Source organism: Danio rerio, chromosome 9 (genome assembly GCF_052040795.2).
Source record: "Danio rerio strain M-AB ecotype USA chromosome 9, GRCz13ab, whole genome shotgun sequence".
NCBI classification, from domain to species: domain Eukaryota; kingdom Metazoa; phylum Chordata; class Actinopteri; order Cypriniformes; family Danionidae; genus Danio; species Danio rerio.
In genome coordinates, this window is record NC_141029.1 from 12,569,866 (window position 1) to 12,589,821 (window position 19,956).

The 19,956-nt window shown below is 35.5% G+C and overlaps 1 protein-coding gene across 16 annotated transcripts in view; it reads right to left on the bottom strand.

The window, feature by feature from the left end:
* Positions 1-19,956, bottom strand: part of znf804a (zinc finger protein 804A) — a 255,449-nt gene that overhangs the window by 110,518 nt on the left and 124,975 nt on the right. For 2 of the 16 annotated variants that reach the window (XM_087266803.1, XM_087266804.1), the window contains one exon: positions 4,764-5,234. The exons of 13 other annotated variants lie outside the window; for them this stretch is intronic. In XM_087266803.1, the coding sequence (XP_087122929.1) occupies positions 4,764-4,874 (111 nt within the window). In that variant the 5' untranslated portion in view covers positions 4,875-5,234. 16 annotated transcript variants of the gene reach the window in all.

The window sequence follows — 19,956 nt, forward strand, 5'->3', positions numbered from 1 at the left end:
TAATTTTTTTTTTTTTTTTTGTAAATTTTGCATTTAGATGTTATCCCATGCAAAAGAAATAGATTTTGTACAGTTTATTTTTTGTATTTCAATAAAGTGATTTTTTTTTCTTGTTTACGTCTCCATTCTCACTCTGCTTTTACTATGAGCCTAGGTGCCTATTCATTTATTCATTTTCTTTTCAGCTTGTCCCTTTATTATTCTGGGGTCACCACAGTGGAATGAACCGCCAACTTATCCAGCATTTGTTTTACGCGACCCCTGCGAGCATGGGGAGAACATGCAAACTCCACACAGAAATGCCAACTGACCCAGCCGAGGTTTAAACCAGCGACCTTCTAGCTGTGAGACGACAGCTCTACTCATTGCGCCACCTCGTCACCCCTCCTAGGTGGCTATTTAATATTATTGTTTCTGCCGTAACCGGGTGGCATAGTCGTTTAGGTGTGTACTTCTTTAATTACTTATGCCTCGCCACATTGACTTCTGGGACCCATTGACTTCCGTTTTTATTTTCTTACAAGAAAGTCAATGGGTTCCAGTAACCAGCATTGTGTTAAAAAAAAGGATGAGGTAATTTTCTTTTTTGGGTGAACTATCCCTTTAAGCTGCAGAAGTATATTAGAGTCAAATTAACGACTTTACTGTTATGCAAAAATCATTGCATTAAATCAAGTTCCATGAAGACACATTTCAATTGTCCTACCATAAATTATAATTACATAACTTTGTATTATTGATACGCATTGCTAAAAACTTTCTTTGGACAAACTTTAAAGGTGATTTACTCAATATTTATGTTTTGAATCCTCAGATTTTCAAATAGTTGACCAAATATTGTCCAATCCTAACAAGTCCAATTTTCTAGATCAGAGGTGCCCAAACTTTTTTGTATGAAGGGCCAAAAACCAAATATCATTTAGGGCCTCGGGCCAAAATTAAATATTCCAAACTATTTTACATCAAAGTTGCAATGGGTAATTTCCTAGTTTATTTCAGAATATTTCAAAATAAACAGAAAATATTACCTTAAATTGTATTATATAAAGCAGCATAACTTTTCAAATTATAACGTTTGGCAATAAAAAAAAACATAAACAATCACATTTATAACACAGTGGAGTTCAATGCTGAATACACAGGTCAAGCAGAATCTGCCATTGACTTGATTTGCTCATCAAAGTCTTGCATTGTCAGGTAACAGTATGTATATTTAAGCAAAATCTGATTAATTTACACAATTTAAATGAAACAATCAATTTCATTTCACTTTTAACAATAAAACAAACAATCAAACAAACAAACAAACAAACAAAGGATTACATTCAGTTTGAATTGACAATCTCTAAACCATCGCCTTTATTCTCCATCTCTACTTGAATTGGATGCCGAGCCAAATCAAAGGTTACCGCTGACCAACTTTGACCCTAGTTTGGGCATTTCTGCTCTACAGCAATAGCTTATTCGTTCATGTATCCCCCTGCCCCACCCTCACAGAAAAATATCTTAATGAATGGTTTTGTGTTGCAGGGTGAGCTATAGATAATCCTGATTTTATTATCTATTTGTGGTGTCATGTGTCTGCCAATAGAGGCAGTGTGGCTATGTATGTGCTGTGTAGATATTTGGTGTAATGAGAATATTGAAAGGGGCATCACTGAGTGGAAATGGATGCTCACATCACGGCTCAGCGGGGAGACGGGCTGACTTAGCAGCGACTGTGAAGAAATCAATATGAGCGTTGAAATAACCTCGTTGATATGAATATTCATGGTCGCTAAAGCAAGGAGCAAAATTCTGCTCAGGCTCTGGTGCTCGTTCATTGTCTGACTTTATAGGTGTACAGTGACATGGCAGAACTCCAAACAGGTACTCATTCAGCTGAATTCATTCAGTAGGATAAGATTTTTACTGCCGTATGGCACCTGGGTTACAAAAGCAAAGAGCTATACAAAGCTAAATCACAAAATACATTTGAACAAGTAAAACAAAAAGCAAAATGAAGCAAAGCTTATTATTACAATGACCACACAGATACAAAAATAAATAAATAAATAAACAACACTAAAAGTGAAGCAAAATAATAAATAAATAATATTGTATGCATTCACAAATTCATAAAAATGGCTTTTTAAATGTACTAATAATATTAATAACAAAAGTGAGCGTCATTTTATTTTAATTGTTTTACTTATACACATTTTAAATAGATAATAGTGCCCTCAGTGAAGGCAAAATAATAATAATAATAATAATAATAAAACAAAAAATACTGTAATTTAATTATAATTATTGTATTTATTCACATTGTAAATTGTTAATTATAAACTGAACATTGCAAAGTAATAATAATATTAATAATAATAATAATAATAATAATAATAATAATAATAATAATAATAATAATAATAGTAATATACAAAAATACTGTAATTTTATTATAATTATTTTATTTATACACATTGTAAATTGTAATAATAAACTGAACATTAGCAAAGTAATATTAATATTAATAATAATAATAATAACAATATACAAAAATACTGTAATTTAATTATATATACAGTATATATATCTTTTGTTAATACACATTGTAAATTGGTAATAATAAATAGAATGATGGCATAATAATAATAATAATAATAATAATAATAATAATAATAATAATAATAATAATAATAATAATAATAATAATAATAATCAACAACAACAACACAAAGTAATGATTAAAGTGAATAAATGATAACAAGGAACAACTGTTTCAAGTCGTTAAGCAGCATTAAAACTCTATTATGCAATTTTCTAATGTTATAAACAAACCAGTAAGGGCCAGTAAAGTCCACGTTCAGGGTCATTCAACAGAGACACACACGACTTGTCTTGTTTTCCATTTCCTTCCTGTACAACTTTGTTTACCACATTATCAACAAGTAAACTCTTTCATCTGAACCGAGCCCTCAGATGTGCAGAGAAAGCCGGGAGAACAAGCGCCTCAAATTACAAAGATGGATTTCACTGAGTGGCTCTGCAAAAAAGTCCACCGTAGCGTAAGTGTGACTACAGGAGCCCTCACACTCTCAGAGCGACATCGTTATTATCCTTCCTCCTCTCCTTTCCTCGGCTGAACAAATGTTCTACAGCACAAAGCTTTTCTTCTGGACTAAAATATCACTGCACCAGGAACGGGAGCCAGATGGCACTGCACCAGCGCTGGGATAAGCACAGCTTTCTTAGTCTGCCTTTCATAGCCATACATCTGAGAGAGTGAGTGCGTGTGTGCACGAGTATATGAGATTTACAGCTGCTCTATGCAGCGGCGGGAGTAATGAACCGAATTTACTGTGTGTTACAGAGCGGTGATGCACACAGTGCTCCGCCGTAATTTTACATGCAGCGACAGCAGGTTCACCCCGCAACAGACTGGGATTTGTGTCGAATCTGATAATTGCATTGAGATTAAGTCAATGACTGCCATCGAAACCTCATTTTTACTTTGAGAAACAATCTGTTGCTGCATTCGCAGTTACGCCACCCGAACGTTCCCTCAGCATTAGCCTTTCAGCTGGAGGCGGGAGGCAGATGAGCAGCATCGGCGCTTGATCCCAAGCCAAGAGCTTCAATATTTCATCTCCAATCATTTTTGATTCTTTTGAAAGGAGGAGGCTGCTGTCAAGAAATCTCTGTTCCCCCCAACTGGCAGAGATGACACGGGAAAGCTTGAGAAGGAAGGCAGTGTGAAATTTCCACTTGTGCATTTAAAAGCTTTGAAAAGATGCTTCCTTTTAGCAGCCGAGCGCTTTAATTAAATTACACTGTACGGCTGCATCATTCCTCGTATTACTTTGTATTTATAATCCTGCTTAACTCGCCCGACGAATTGAAAAACAATCTTCAGGAGGCTCTTAGAGTAATTATGAAAAATAATATTTTACTAACGCTGATTCTGTTTTAAAATTCCCCTTTGTGCTGCCCCAGATATGCCGGGTTTATAGCAGAGACTTTGTGAGGCAGTTTTGCGCAAGCAAAAACAGGGATTATTTAGAGGGCAAGGCCAGAAAAGTACGGTTAGACTAAATCCCAGGCCGTGACTGTGAGTAGAGATTAATTTGATCCCCGTCCATCTGTTAGGAATTTAGTTATGGTCATAGACTAGAGCCGGACTCACTTTTTCCAACTGCAACTTTCCTTGTAAACAGGAAGTGCTGAACATCATATGATTCCTGAAGCAACGCTATTCACAGCGTTCCTGTAAAACTAATAATCTGTCATTATAAAAACAATTTGATGTATCACACATTGAAAATCTGGTTTCATTCAGCTTAAAAATAGCGTTTAACATCCCCAAATCCAGATAAATACATTGATACAGACAAACAAAACTATCCTTTTAGGAGTTGCACCAAGTTTTCTATGCTGTATAGTAAATCACGGTCTCATGTATACCGTACAGAGTGCTAAAAAGTTTTAGTCACTTTATTTTGATGGTGTGTTTGTTGAATTTAAGTTACAGTGCATCTACATGTCAACTAATTCTCATTAGATTATAAGTAGACTGTTAGGGTTAGTGTAAATTGTACTTGGTAAGTTTCTTATAGTCAGTTAAATGTCTGTTATATGTCTGAATCAACAGAAATTAAGCAGACAGTCTGCTTATACTCAAGTGGACCATCAAAATAAAGTGTTACCAAAGTTTCAAGAGGGAACACCACGAAAGCAAAGCACATGACCAAGCACACATTCATAAAAAAAGACAGAGTACTTACCAAGTTTTTGCTGCCATTCTTGCAGAGGGGACCTCGGAAAACTCCCTTGATGTTTCGAAAGTGTCCATTGCTGAGATGCGTGGAGCTGATGACAATATAATAACACGCCATGGGGGACCCGAAGCTTCCATGCACTAGCCGAGAGAGAGAAGGAAACAAGTCCACCCAACAAACCTTTTGTTTCTCGCTTTCAGACACAAGCTCACTTCCTCTCAGTCAGGAACGGAGCAAGCGTGTTCCCTCATCCTCTCGAATCCTCAAACCTTGTAGCTGGCTCTGCTGTTGTCACTTTTTGCAGCTCTCTCTGACGTGTTCTGGTATCCTCCAGCAGTGTGTTTTTCCCGTTCTCTCACCTTCCGTGCGGAGCAGCTCTTTCCTCTTGCTCAGTCTCGGCTCTCTGCGCTGGGCTGAAGTGTGTCTGGGCTGCTCGTTGCGCAAGTGATACGCGCTAGTGAGAGAGCTCCGCTGGGTCTGGCAGAGGAAAGCATGGTGTTATAGCGCAGCGCTCCAATGAACGGGGCCAATGGCGAACAAGCCTCTGGTCTGATGGCGAGGACTGGGATGAGAATTGCATCTGTCACACGCTGCTCTTCCAGATCCACTGAGTCAGCCTCTACTCTCCAGCCAACCAGGATTCAGCATCTTTTCCCTCTCACACACCCCCTCTCTCCCTCATTAGTCCTCTCTCTCTCTTGCTCTCGCTCGTGAGCGCGTTCGTTCTCAGGAAGGAGCTGAGGCAGCAGTCAGGAGCAGGTAAAGGAAGACTGAGGCGCTGAGAGAGACGCTTCGGTATGTGTTACATACACCATCATACATCTTTTATTAGGTTAATGCGCACTATAAAAAGATTTGTATGGTCTGCAGACACATATATCTGGAAATCAAAAGTCCCAGATGAAGTGGTTTATACATACTGCATGTTTTCCAATGAGGAACTGTTAAAATCTGTAAAGCTACTTTGAGTTTAAAATTTGTGACTTCATTATTAATTTGGCAGTGTTTTAGAATTCAGCCTGCAAATTACATGGTATGTAAGCAAATTTATAAAGTAAGTTCCTGTTATAATAGTATATTTAAGTGAACAATGACAGGAAACAATACGGTTTGTGGAAACTAGCATGACTTTCATTTACAGCCCACAATTGTAATATTATTTATTTTACCCCATAACAATAAAAAGCCTTGTGTATTTTTAAGCACTTTACACTTGTATCCCAGTTAGTGACGATAACCGTTTCTAGGTATACAGCGGTTTGGAAAAGTAAAGGTTTTAAAACTGCCAAAATTTTCTGTAATACCGTTCCTAAGTTATGTGTAAGAGTATTTTTATTTGTAAGTGTAATGTGTAAGTATTTTTTTTCACTTTTAGTTTTTTTAGGACAACAGTATCTTCAGCAGAAAAGGTATCCGATTATTTTATTTTAAAATGTATAATGAAATCTGTGTTTTTTAAACTAATGAAACAGCAGAAGTCAATGTTTCATTTGAATTACTTAGCCTGACATGTTTACTGTCCCAAAATATAAAACTTTTTCAAAAAAAATTAAATATATTGTGTTTAAAGGGGGACAAAGTTTTTTTTTTTTTTTTTTTTTTTTTTTTACCCAGACATTTAAAAAGAATATTTTTTAAAGCAGTAATAACAATACTGTGATAATGTTTTTTTTTTCTTTTTTAATCCAAGGTTATTATACCGTCTGAAACTTGTATGCTTATATGCTGTAAAATTGTGTTTATATTAGGGCTGGGCGATTTGGCCTATAATTAAAATCCTGATTTTAACTGTAATACTGTGCATTCACACCAAAGGTGGCGAGAGGGTCAAAGTAGCCGGCATCATTCATTTTCAATGGGAGCCGGCAGCGATAATCAGCGAGGAGTGGCGAAAATAGAGTAGAGTTGAGGAGAATTGAAATCCAGTCAACTTTGTGGTAATGAGCTATGATGCGGTCATATCAAAAATACTAATATTTACCTTCTATCACCCTGGCATTATTTTGTTTACTATATTGCCATGTATGTGTTGTTTAAAGCATAATAAAAAAATAAATAAAAAGTCCACCGCTTAAGAGGATTCCAGAGAACAGTCCTGTGAACTTTGGTTTTGAACAAAGTTGTTCCCAAGGCTTTTGATATTGTAGTCACCAGATTTCCAATCATTTATGATGTTTTCTTACAAGGACATGAATAAAAAAGTTACTGGCGAGTTACTGATGTGCATTAGTGTTGTATATGTTTATTTATTTTATTTTTTTTTATCAAAAGTGGAAATGTCATGCTAACTATAACAACAGTAAAAAACAATGTTTAGAATATTTTAGACATATGGTCTGAATGGTCTGAAAATGAATAACTAGCATTTAATATTACTTGAATCTTCAAATATTTGAATGTAAATAATAATTTTATTGTAATGAAAAAATATGCCATCTCAAGGCATCTCTGGTGCAGCTTCAATAATTTCTAATTTAATGCAAACGTGTGATGTGTAGTTTAATTTTTTGAGGGGTGCGCAGATATGCGACCATGCAAAGGTAGCACCGGACCACACCCGTGCATTCAACGCAGAAGTTTAAATCAACCTTAACAAAGTCACCTGACCTCACACACTGTAGGGAAAGTAATTTACCTGAAAGACAATTTACCTGAAAAAATTTGACCGAAAAAAAATATATACTGTAGGTTCTGAATGTTGATTTCGATCACTTTTCAATTATTCGCCCAGCTCTAATTTATATAGATACAATTTAAAAAGAGGAAAACATTTTCTCTGTACAAATGTGTTGTTTTGTGGTTTTACTGTGTAAATGTGACTATTTTTATCATCTAATTATAATCTAATTTAATTAATCTAATTTTATTAATTATCAAGATAACTTTAACGCTTGCAGGTTGTAAATGAAGACGTTTCTCACCCTTTCAAACTATTACGCTTTTACTACAATAAAGTGTGCTCTACTATGCTTTACTTAACATGTCATTTGTGTGCAGTAAACTAAAATGTTAAAAAAAAAATTGCATTATAGATGCTAGCGTTGGAACGATCAAACAGCAATTTTTAAAACATTTTATTTTGTTGGAAACTGGGGAGGAAAAAAACAAGCGTCAGAACTTGCTTGAGGATTGGGAATCATGTGCATTGAGTGCCTATTTAAGGCCCACTTTGACTGCGGCACTGAGCAGAAAGAGAAGGAAAGAGAGAAGCTACGAGCTTCTACAGAGCATGTGGCTGTATGAAACATGCCAAAGAGAGAGAGAGAACAAGAAAGAGAGAGAGAGAGCGAGAGAGAGAGAGAGAGAGAGAGAGAGAGAGAGAGAGAGAGAGAGAGAGAGTTTCCTTCCCACCCCCCAATTTTAGAAGAGCAATAATGCCTCGTAACTAAGCAACGCAGTTTCTGAATCAATTCTAAATTGCATACAGTAGGAGAGGCAGATGTAAGGGGCAAGGCGAGTGGGTGCACACATGTACAAATGTGTACAAATGTGTCTTTCAATATGGTAAGAGACACTGAAACCTGTAACTTTGCAATGAACGCAAAAAAAGAAAAAGAAACCATAGGAAATGTGTCATTGGTGAATTATATTAATGAAAAGTACAGCGACAGGAAGACGTCTTTGGCAGGTTTGAGACTGCAGCATAATTGAGCTGAGTGGAAGACAGATATCTTGGAAAGCACTGTGACCAACTGCCAATTAAAATGAACCATCAGGGGCTGATTTCAAATGGGAGAACAAATGCTGTTATTCATTTCGGATGTGTTTGAACATGCTCTTGAAAATATATATTTTTTTCTTTTATATATGGAGTCAAGTAGTAATATCGTGTTCTATAAGAATATGACTGAATGAAGCGAGATTGAAGGCACTTTAAAATAGCAGATATATCTACAGTAAAGATAATGTTTTATCCCTTCTGTGTCTGTTATACCACTGAATACTGAAAAAAAAAACAATGTAACTGAAAATCAATTACTGAAATAATAATAAAAATTTATTTATATTTATACAATTTAGTATGAATGCTTGTTTATTTATTTATTTTATTCTATCTTAGATATCTTAAATGCAGATCATAATAATTTTTACGTAAATATTTCCATTGTGCTGAATGGCAATGGGGAAATTTTTTAACCCATATTTTCACATTTTTGCTTTTAATGATCTAGGCGAAAAGTCTAAAGCGCATGGCGCAAAAGCATTAAGAACGTGTCCGAATCCCCTTTTGCTATTTTAAGGATGGAAATATATGTTTTGCGCCCTGGCGCATCGTCTAACAGGGTTGTGCCTATTTTCTTAATGAGTTATGAGTGTGTTTTGAGGATAATATAAACCAAGTCTTCTCACATTCCATTTAAAATTTATTTGGGTCACGCCACTGTGCATTTGTAGTTTAAATGGCAAACTTTGTAAAAGGAAAAACTGAATGCTTTACTAGTGAGAAAACAGTTAAACAGACAATCTGCAGTGCGAGGATAAAGAACAAGCCTCCTCCATTCGACCTCTTTACTTTCTCTTTATTTTACTTTTACTCTACTTTCATTAATAGAAACGGTGTTGTACACACTCCAATGAAGACATCCACTAACTGACATGTTGAATTTTGTTTGTTAAGCTCAAAGGTTTTTTTTTCAAAACTATTTCTAAATTCAGTTTTAATTTAAAGCAAACTACTAAATGTACAATAATACCAAAGTGTGAGTGAGTTACATCCGAACACGTCCTATTCTTATGCCCCATGGTAATGCATACATCTCCAAAACCAGACAGGAGGACAAATCTAAACTTGTTTTTTATTAAAAAAATAAAAAAAATAAAATAAAATAAAAAAAAATAATATATATATATATATATATATATATATATATATATATATATATATATATATATATATATATATATATATATATATATATATATATATATAAATACACATATAATAAATAATACTGCTAATAAGAATAACATTATAATAAGAATGCAAATTGTCATGAATAAAATGAAAAAAGCATGGAGGCAGTGGTTTTTATATTTATATAGAAATAATTTATTTTTGTAACATTTTAATTCTTTTATTTTTTTATTCATCCATAAAGATATTTGTGTATTGCTGTACATCCTGTGTGTATCAAGCAATGTGTAAGTGTTTTGGACCTGCATAGGCACATAAATAACATGCTCCGCACTGGAGTTTAGACCAGGTTTTAGTTGGTCAATGGCGCAGTCTAATTCAGTTCTTCAAAATAGCAACACACAAATATTGAGCCTTAAAACACCTCCTTTATAGACCGAAACACCAATGAGTCCACAAACTGGTGCTAATGGGTTTGCTATTTAAACAACGTGGCGCAAAATGTGAAATAGCAACAAATCACACACAAATGCCTCTTGTAACTTATAAAACAGTTAAAAACCTTTCCCTTACATGTAATATGCTTTCTATGTATGTAAAATGACTTCTGTAATTTTTTAATTTGATGAAGACATCAAAATAGGATGTCTAAAAATTGCCTAATTTTATTTCTAAAGCACGTGTCAAAGTCTTTACAGAAATAGCAATAACAACCTACATGAAACATATCTATGCTGTAAAGGGCTGCTTATTGATTTTTATTCAGCTTCAGTTAAATTTCTGATTTAAAAAAGAAAGTCAGATTTGCAAAGGATGGATGATTTTGAAACTAATCATCATTCATTATTTATCCAAATGCATTTATTGACCACCAAATCATTAGCTTCGTAATGAGTGTGGTGTGGCCCATTTATCTGAGAGAAAACATCAAATGCATTTCCGATAAAGGCGCATCCCTTCCCCTTAAACAGCCGATAAGTGAACCACAAAGAGACCCTTATTAGTAAACTACTGGAAACGATGTTGCATGAAATGCTTTACCTTGCAATATCAGCCCGTTCTGCGGAGGGAAATATAATAACCGCAACTGTGAGAAAGAGCAGGGAGAAAGTTTTCCTCAGAACTCTTATAGTTCGACCTGTCAGCTGTCAGGCAGATTTGTTCCAAGTGAAAAGCTCCACTTCGCCGGTGCTACGGTTTGGTCATGCACACACACACACTGTACAGTGGTGTTCATTTAAGGGCATGCACAAAAAGGCAGATCGGGCCCCTGTTTCCATCTGTCTTTCTGTCAATACTAGTTGAGCTGCCCACCAACCTCTGCAGTTCAACACGATGCGCAACCAAGTAAAGGCTTTAGAAATAACTTACGTGTGGGTGGTTCGATTCTTCTTAGAAAACAATGTTAATATATTCTGCAATCAGCACAGTTATGATGACTATATCTCAGAAAGCAGGACGCGTCTGTTCATTATCAACAACCTGCAGTAAAGGTGCTGTCTTTCATTTTTTGAACATCCACCGCACATACAGGCTCAATCCAAAGTAATTTCTCTCGGTTACTCCCCAACAAAGACACAGCTACTCTGCCAAATCTTGTAACTACTGTGCTGTTTCATGGTCTGATGATAAAGCGCAGTTGTTGGAAAGGACAGGCTTTGTTCTTTATAATAATGGCATTCAGATCTGAACAATGAGCCGAGTGCACAAACACGAAATTAGCTTTGACTGATTGCTACCTGTGCGATCGCCTCGCCGCTGCCTCCCACCCAACATGCATGACATTTCATAAACCAGAAAATTACAAAACCCCATTATTCTTCTATAATATGCAGCCATGCATGCGGCGACGTTCATTTCTCTTACGTGTTAGCACAGCGGCTCTGGGAATGGCGAACATGGCAATTAAACAGATCTGCTGTCATCGTCCTCTGCGTGGTTCAGAGGGAGTGTGAAAGTTTTTGCCAGCATGACAGAAAACTTTCAACCGTGATGTAGTTAAAAGAAAAAGATTTCTGCTGAGAGGTACATATTGTCGATTTCAATAGAGGTAAGTGTGGATGGGGATTAAACCCGAAGTGTAACTCCATTTATAGTCCAAACTGAGGCTTTTCAATTTCATTAGATATTTTTTATTATGTTTTTATTAGACTTTGGTCACATTTTATCTTAAAGGGGACCTATTATTCAAAAAATCACTTTTATAATGGGTTTAAACATAACTGTAAAGCAAAAGTTTGTGAATATAGCCAACCTCTAATGGTAAAAATGTATTTTCTATATCTCTATCTTCTATATCTATATATAACTGTACATTTTCTATAATCACACTTGCTAAAAAACAGTCTGCAGTAATGTTGTCACGATACTGGAATTCGATACCAATCAGTACTGAAATTTTAAAAACCCTTTCCCACCAACATTTAAGTGCTTTGGAGCACATTCTTAAACAATGCTGATTTGCCATTGTGTTCACATGCTCAACAGAAATGACTGTGATTGCCCGTGAAGGTTATCAGTTCACTAAACTCACCGCTGTTTACTGAGGGTGTACTCACACTATGTACAGTTGCCTTGAACCAAGCCAAAGCATGCTTGTCCCCCCTCCCGTCTCCCTTGACTCACATTACATTCAGGCCTGGGCACGCTTACGGCATCGATTATGCACTGTTCAGTAAGCGCTTTCGCTCAGCACAGGGGAGATTTCTTTATATTGTTTTATTAAACTTGTAGTTATATTGTTGTTTGATAAGCAGTGACACGCAGTCAAATATTTTGCCGAAAAGATCAGCCAGTTTTGATGCTCATAAACAATCATAAAGTACTCGTACTGCAGGTATTAGGAGGTTTGCTGAAGGTGCAGCTGTCATGCAGTGAGGGGTTTGCAACTTTAATAAACTACGACAGTTTGCGTTTATGGAATAGTAAGAATGATTAATCCATAGAAAACAGTCCCGTAAAAGTCCAGTCATGCTTTCAGTTTCAGGCTTAGGTGCGTTTTGCACACTTGCAAGTGTATCGAGCCAAAGCTGATATATTTCAGCAGCAACATGATAAACGTGCTGATTTGCATTATCACTGGTGACAGGTAATGCTTGAAATATAAACGTCCTACAATGCATCAATTACATCAGGTTTCCACTTTTTTCTTGTCCTTAAAGGTTAAAACGGCCCTCCTATGAATTGTCAGTCACTGAAATGGCCCCCCGCCAATTTGAGTTTGAGACCCCTAATTTAAAGCTAGTTATCAATAACAGCCCAATTTGAAGCAAAGCCTAAAAGGCTCATTTCAAAGCATTATAAAACATTATGTATGAGTTTGTTTTTTAGCTAAAACTTCAAATACACACTCTAGGTGCATAGTAGGTGCCCTTTAAGGTAGAATTCTCACATTTTTAGCTAAATAAACTCCTTATTTTCTGCTTATAATAGTTATTAAGGTAGTGGTTAGGTTTACGTATAGTATTGGGCAGAATTATGGAAAAGATCATATATGTGTACCCTGAGCAGCAACTTTATTGCTCAACAGCCATTGTGGCTAGTTATTTTGCAAAGTTACTAGCCACTTGGCATATTAACTTAGCCACGGCTTTGTTGAAGAAGAAAAACATGTTTTATATGCTTTATTTTGACTTTCTTATTTCACATGACACGAAACCCAAAATTTAAAAATGGTGTTCAACCTGCCACTTGCACATGTCTTTGAACTATGGAAGAAACTGGAGTACCTGGAAGAAATCGTCACAGACACAGGGGGAACATGCAAACTTCACATATAAAAGTCCCAATGTTTGAACCAACATGGTCTTCCAGAAGATTCAGTGGTCATTGTGACGTGTCCATCTACCACAAGTATTGAGCCTAGGGAATGCCAAGATATTGCAGCCTAAACAACCACTTTTCCACCCCAATGCTTTATTCTGGGCATGCAACAGTCTGGGTGGTATTCTTCTTTAGGGCTTCTCCACACTATAACTCTCCCAGATATACTATAACTGTCCACAGACCAGGATTTTCACTACTGTCACCACTGAAACCAACTTTTAACATTGACATGAGTGACCAAAGATTTGGCTATAGCAGTCGCCATGCATTTTGACCCGGTGGAGAGTTGACCCGATGAACAGTTTTGGTGGAAATAGGAGAGGTGAGTTGCATATTTAATTCTGCAGTGAGTTGGGCAGCTGTCGTTTTATTATTTTTGGATACAATCCCAGTTAGCACCCGGACATCGCTTTCTGACAGCTTCCTCTTGCATCCACAGTTACTCCTGTTGGATGTGATTGGTTCTTCTTGATGGTTTGCTGACACTACCTAGGATACCGTGGCTCCTCATTAGGGATGCTACAATTAACCGGTTTCACTATTAACCACGCTTTAATTTGTCATGGTTAATTAATCGTAAAGGCTTCTCCACACCGTGTTTCTGCACGGATGGGGTGTCGTAGATGAAATTGAAGACTGGGCAGGGGGATTTGTGGTAATGGTGGTGGTGATGGGGGGTGGGGTCGCGGATATAACCGAGGACGTGGATGGTGAGGGAGGTATCACGGACGTCGCCCTCTCTATTCTGCCACCCTAGGCGGCTGCATGGTTCACCTTTCTGGACGCGCCGGCCCTGCTAACACTGTGCACATCATCACCAAAGAAGCTTGCCTTTACTAAGTTTAAACGGTATCTCGGCTAATAATAAGATTATTGTGCTGGTGGTCATCGCGAGAATCCTGCTCTGCCCTGCTTATATGGGCCAGCTGACTTGCTGGCTTTTTTCACAAACACAGAAAGATGAAAATCAGAGCATAACAAGACTGAGCATTTAAAATGACACAAACCCAAACCAACACTTTTAAAGAGGCGCATATGTAAGACTTTACTTCCTTTCTTTTGTCCATTCTTTGTTTATTAAATTGACATGCATATACAAACAATAGTGCAAAATAAAAATTTCTTACTGCAATGCTTCATTTTTTTTTGATGGAAACCATAGATTTATTTTCATAAAATAAAAGTATGCCTTTTTATAGCAGCTAACTCACACATGTTATTCATTGATAGTATTATTGTCATCATCTTCATCATTAATATTTTATAATTATTAGATATTCATTTTGGAATTATTGCGCAAATATCAAGTCATCACAGCATTAGTTAGATGGTTGTTGCTGGTTTTTGTTAGTCCTAATTGATGTTGTTTCCAAATACAATAAATCCGTTAATATACAAGTTGCAGTGGTGCTCAGAAATTGTTGGTGGATGTTCCTTTATTTTTTTGGTGCTTCTACATTTTTATAGTCGAGAGCACTGGCAATTTCAAGCCATGCATTAGACAAATAGTGTTTTTTATTTATTTATTCAAATTTTTATGTATTTATTGTTTTGTCATTTATTAACAGTGTATTTTTTAATGTCAAAAACCTTCACTGTTTTTTTTTGTTTGTTTTTTTGTGCTGTATTAATTAGTTACTGAGCAGCAATAAATAGCACTGTAAAATATAAGCAGTTTTCATCTTTTTCTAAACTAGTGGAGTTTGAAAATTAATGAATGCATAATAATCGTGATAACCGTGAAACCGTGATTATTTCTCAGACTATAGTCATACAACCAAAATCTAAAATCGATGCATCCCTTCTCCTGATACATCACAAAGACTTGCTGTCTTGGTCACAGTTGTGCCAGAGAGATGCGCAACAACAATTTGTCCTTATTTGAACTCTGGTATTTTACCCATAATGATGTTTGCAGTGCATATATTTTAAGCCAAACTGTGCTGAATTTGTTAGCTTTTTTCAATAAAAGCTGAAGTACATTTTGATTTCTAAATCTCACATTATGTTTCTAAAAAACAATAATAAAATACATGCCTAAAAATCAAAGAAAATTTGATTGATCAAGTCACGATTTCTTTTCTGAATCATAGACCAGCACACCACATCACACAGACTTCATGAATATCCCTAGTAACACATACATACAGCCGTAGTATTTATGCCACGCAGTGTGCAGAACATATGCATCCTTGCTAACATCTAAATATACAGACTGGGAGCTAAAAATGAATAACCATGGGGTACTTTCTCCCTTCGAACAGAACAGCAGCCACGCCATGTTGTTTCGCTACAGTCGCTCGTGCTGGCAAAGGGAGAGAAGTGAATCTAAAAGGATAACACACAGAGAGCTTTGTTAAACAAGGGAACTTTTTGGCAACAAGCGCACCGCTCCGACAGATTTAAAGCTCTGAGCTCAAGAGTACATATGGAGCAATGAGCCGACCGCTGCTCGGGGAAAACTACTCAAACTTCACCCAGCTGACAGCAGAACAGACAATGTCAGAGGGTCTGACCAGCTGGAAGACTCTGCTCCTGCTTAATCTCAGACATATTTGCAGAAAGTCTCTAGAGGTGCTGCGGTATAAAGATCTGAGTGTAAGAGAAAACCCCCCCAAAAAAATAATAAATAAATAAAACAGACGATTTTTACAGGGGCGTTCTATTAATTGAACAGCATTTTTCCGTAATAGCTTCCAAGAGCAAAACTATAACAAATTTTCGAGCACATTTGGATAGCAAAATTTATTTTATGCTGTGCAACAGATAAGAAGTGAAGCTTTCCTTCTGTGTGCCATATGGACATCAGGCTGTGGCGTTCTGAACTGTAGCCTGCTCCCAAATTAATTAAGTTGTTAATTTGTAGCACAGGGGACGATTTCAAACTTGTTCAACTCATGTCACAGTCTGGCGTATTTAAGTTTATTTAAACATGTCTGTCATGTTGTCGCCCTAATGCCATCATGCTAGTCTGAGATAATGGGTCATGACAGTCTGTGAAACAATTCTAATAGCATCCTAACATGGTCAGCTGAACCTCTGATGCTCAAATGCACTGTGAAGAAATATATGTAGTTTCTGTAATTCAGTTTATTTACACCTAGAAACTTAATTATGAGAACTTTATCTCTGTAATGTTGATGTTTAACATTGAAAATGTAACTATACAGTTTAACAAAGTGACTTTTATTGACATCATTTGAGAAGTTTGAAAGACTGTATTAAAAAAAAAAAAAAAAAACGAGAGAGAATTAAGTCTGTAAAATAACCGAAAGTGTTATAGCAGTTTATTACCAGATTTTTGTACTGTAATTTACACCAAACTAGGGATGCACCAATTATTCGGCCATCAAAAATGTGTATCACCAAAACAACACAGCCAAAACAGTATGATGTGATGGTGCAATCAAAAAACCAAGACCTGCACTTGTTGTGTAAAGCAGCATTTGTGCGACTGTACTCAATCCGCAATTTAAACATCAATACTATGCGGAAATAAACCAGCATGCATGAAATTATTCAGACTGCGATGGATGCGGAGAAACTGGGGGTCTTTTTCATGTCTTCACAAGCAGAGCTGAAGCAGTGTGTGCATCGCATAGGTAGAGCAGAAGCGATGTGCAGGTGTTTACTTTTCACACAGGCAGTGCACACCTGACCAGCAGATATACTGCCTGTGTCTATATATATATATATATATATATATATATATATATATATATATATATATATATATATATATATATATATACACTTTTTAGTTTTCACCAAAGCGCATGGTGTTTTCTTAACCTGCAAGTCTTAATTTGACTAATTATATAGATTATTAAAAAAAAAAAAAAAAAACGGTATGCTTCTCAAGCTCTATGAGAAGATTGTCATTCATGTCTTCTCAGGTGCCATCAGAAGACAATCGTCTGTGATACAATGTAATTTTGTTTTTGATCATCAGCGTGATGAAGGCCTATAGTTATAATGTATTTATGAATATAAACTAGTGTGCAACTTAATCAAAACTGATACTAAATTTGTTTCAATTGTTCGGGCCCAAATAAATATTTGTTGCATTTTTTAATCGTTTAAGTTCATTTAATTGACCATGTAAAAATCAGATTATATTATCGATGCATTTATTGTGTAAAATAAAATTGCTACTTCTTACTGTAATAAGTCATCATCCTCATCAAGTCCCCATCTCTCTTATTAAGGATAGCACACAGTCATAGCTAGGCCCAGACGGAATCTGTGCGCACAGACATCTACAGATTTTTAGCCTATCACTAAGTCCGTATTTGTATGTATTTATTAAACACATTTACTTGTTATAGTGTGTAAATTTATATTTTTTCATTTTTTTAATTCATTTCACTAATATTATGGTGATATAATAATAGTAATATGAAAATGTTTATATGATTTCTGTACAATAAAGTTTGTAAAGTAATATTTCTTCTCCTTTAGTACATAAATTATATGAGAGACCTGCTTTGTTGACCAGATAAATGGATCTGATTGGATTTGCATTGTGAACATTAAGTAAAGTTAAAAGGCTATTACTTTTATTTCATATATTAGGTTTTTAGTTATAATACTTCTAAAATAATTCCACATAAATCTGCAGATTTTTTAACAAGATTCTCCTCAGAAACAGCTAATAATGTCAGCAGATTCAGTCTGGCCCTGGTTATAGTCAAAAATGCAATGGTACTAAGAACCAGCATGAATTATTTTGCTGTTTCAGTTTTCAGCCTTGCTTTCCTCTTCTTTGGGTTTTGGTTTCAGCCAAGAATTTTCATTTCGGTTCATCCCTACACTAAACAAGACAATGTATATGACCTCAAATTAATACTATTTTTATTTATTTTTTTTTACATTTCAACATAAAAAGGTTGTTGGAGGTATGACAAAGGCCAGGGGTGTTACTAGACACAAAGTTCTACTGGGACACAGCACCCCCTCCAAAAAATAAAAAATAATAATAAATAAATAATAATAATAATTTTATATATATATATATATATATATATATATATATATATATATATATATATATATATATATATATATATATATATATATATATATATAATGAAACAAAAAATAAATATAATTATAAATAAATAACAGTACTATTGTTATTATACAATTATTACTTTAAACAAATAACAGAAATTAGTCCTAAATTTATCTGGAAAACAATCTAAAGACACAACTCGAGGGAAGATAAGATAACTTAAGAAATCATTTGCATGAATATTAATTTTATTAGAATGAAATTCTATAGAGAATTCCATTAAGTACAAAAAAATATGTTTTATAAAATGATCTGTTGTGTGTTGTCCTAGACCAGGCTCATGGCCAAGAATTAGGTTTATTAAGTTTAACCTCCCTGACTTCATCCCTCCTTTTCTGCTTCATACTAAAAAAAATCTATCAAGAGCCATGCAGTTTAAATAAGATTACCAACATATTAATTAAACATTGTTTTGTCGACTTGCAAAACTCACTGCGTGCGACACCTCCACATAAAAGACTGTTACGCCGGTTTCTCAACGCATGCGCGGTGCGGCTATTTTTTCAGCATGCATGTTCACAATCAGAACGGGAGCAGAGCAGCGCGTCAGTGTCAAGTTCAACGTTACTTGCGCGCAGGTACACTGAAAAAAGTGTTGCATGCTGTTGCAAACAATTTATTTGTGTTGATTTTAAACAAACAAATTAGGTTTATTAATGTTCAACTTAATTTGTTTGTTTAAATTCAGCCCAAATAAATTGTTTACAACCACTTGATGTAAAACATTTTTTGTAAATCCAAGGAATCATCTTTGAAAAATTTTTTTTAGTGTATGTTTTTTTTTTTTTTTTTTTTTGCTCGATGCGCACATGCTCAGTTTGCTTTTTGATTAAACTACTTTGCATTCATCAGCGTTGGTTCAGGTTGCACATGGACAATAACATCTTTATTCTGAGATTACCGCTCTTAATAAATACACTTGCATATAAAGTAAATCGTATCTCAAAGCATTTACTGGGGCACTGGCGATTTTTACTAGGGCATGTGCCCCAGTAAATGGGGTCTAGCTAGGCCCCTGACAAAGGCCCTATAATGCAATTCAAAAGCACAAATAAATAACTAAATAAACATGAAAACACACTGAAACAGTTCATTTACAGATGTTTTTTTTTTTTTTTTACAGTGTATGTCTGTAGCCGTATTACGATTTATGAAAAAACAATAACACAGTAGCCAAAGCGAAAAAGTGCCAAGACAAACTAATTAGTTAAATGGATGGGTCCACATCTGCGGTGAAGCCATGTATTGGAAAATTGTCATTTCTAACCCAGTTTTACAGTCGGTGCGTAAATGGACTTCTGTGTTGCAGTTGCAGCTAAAATTCAATAACCGCACAGTAATCACTTTACCCTTTAGAAAATTATTGATCTGGACACAGTCGTCTCTGGCTGACTTGATATCAGAGTCTGATATTCCTATGGGTGCTAATCTAGCATCGCCGTAGC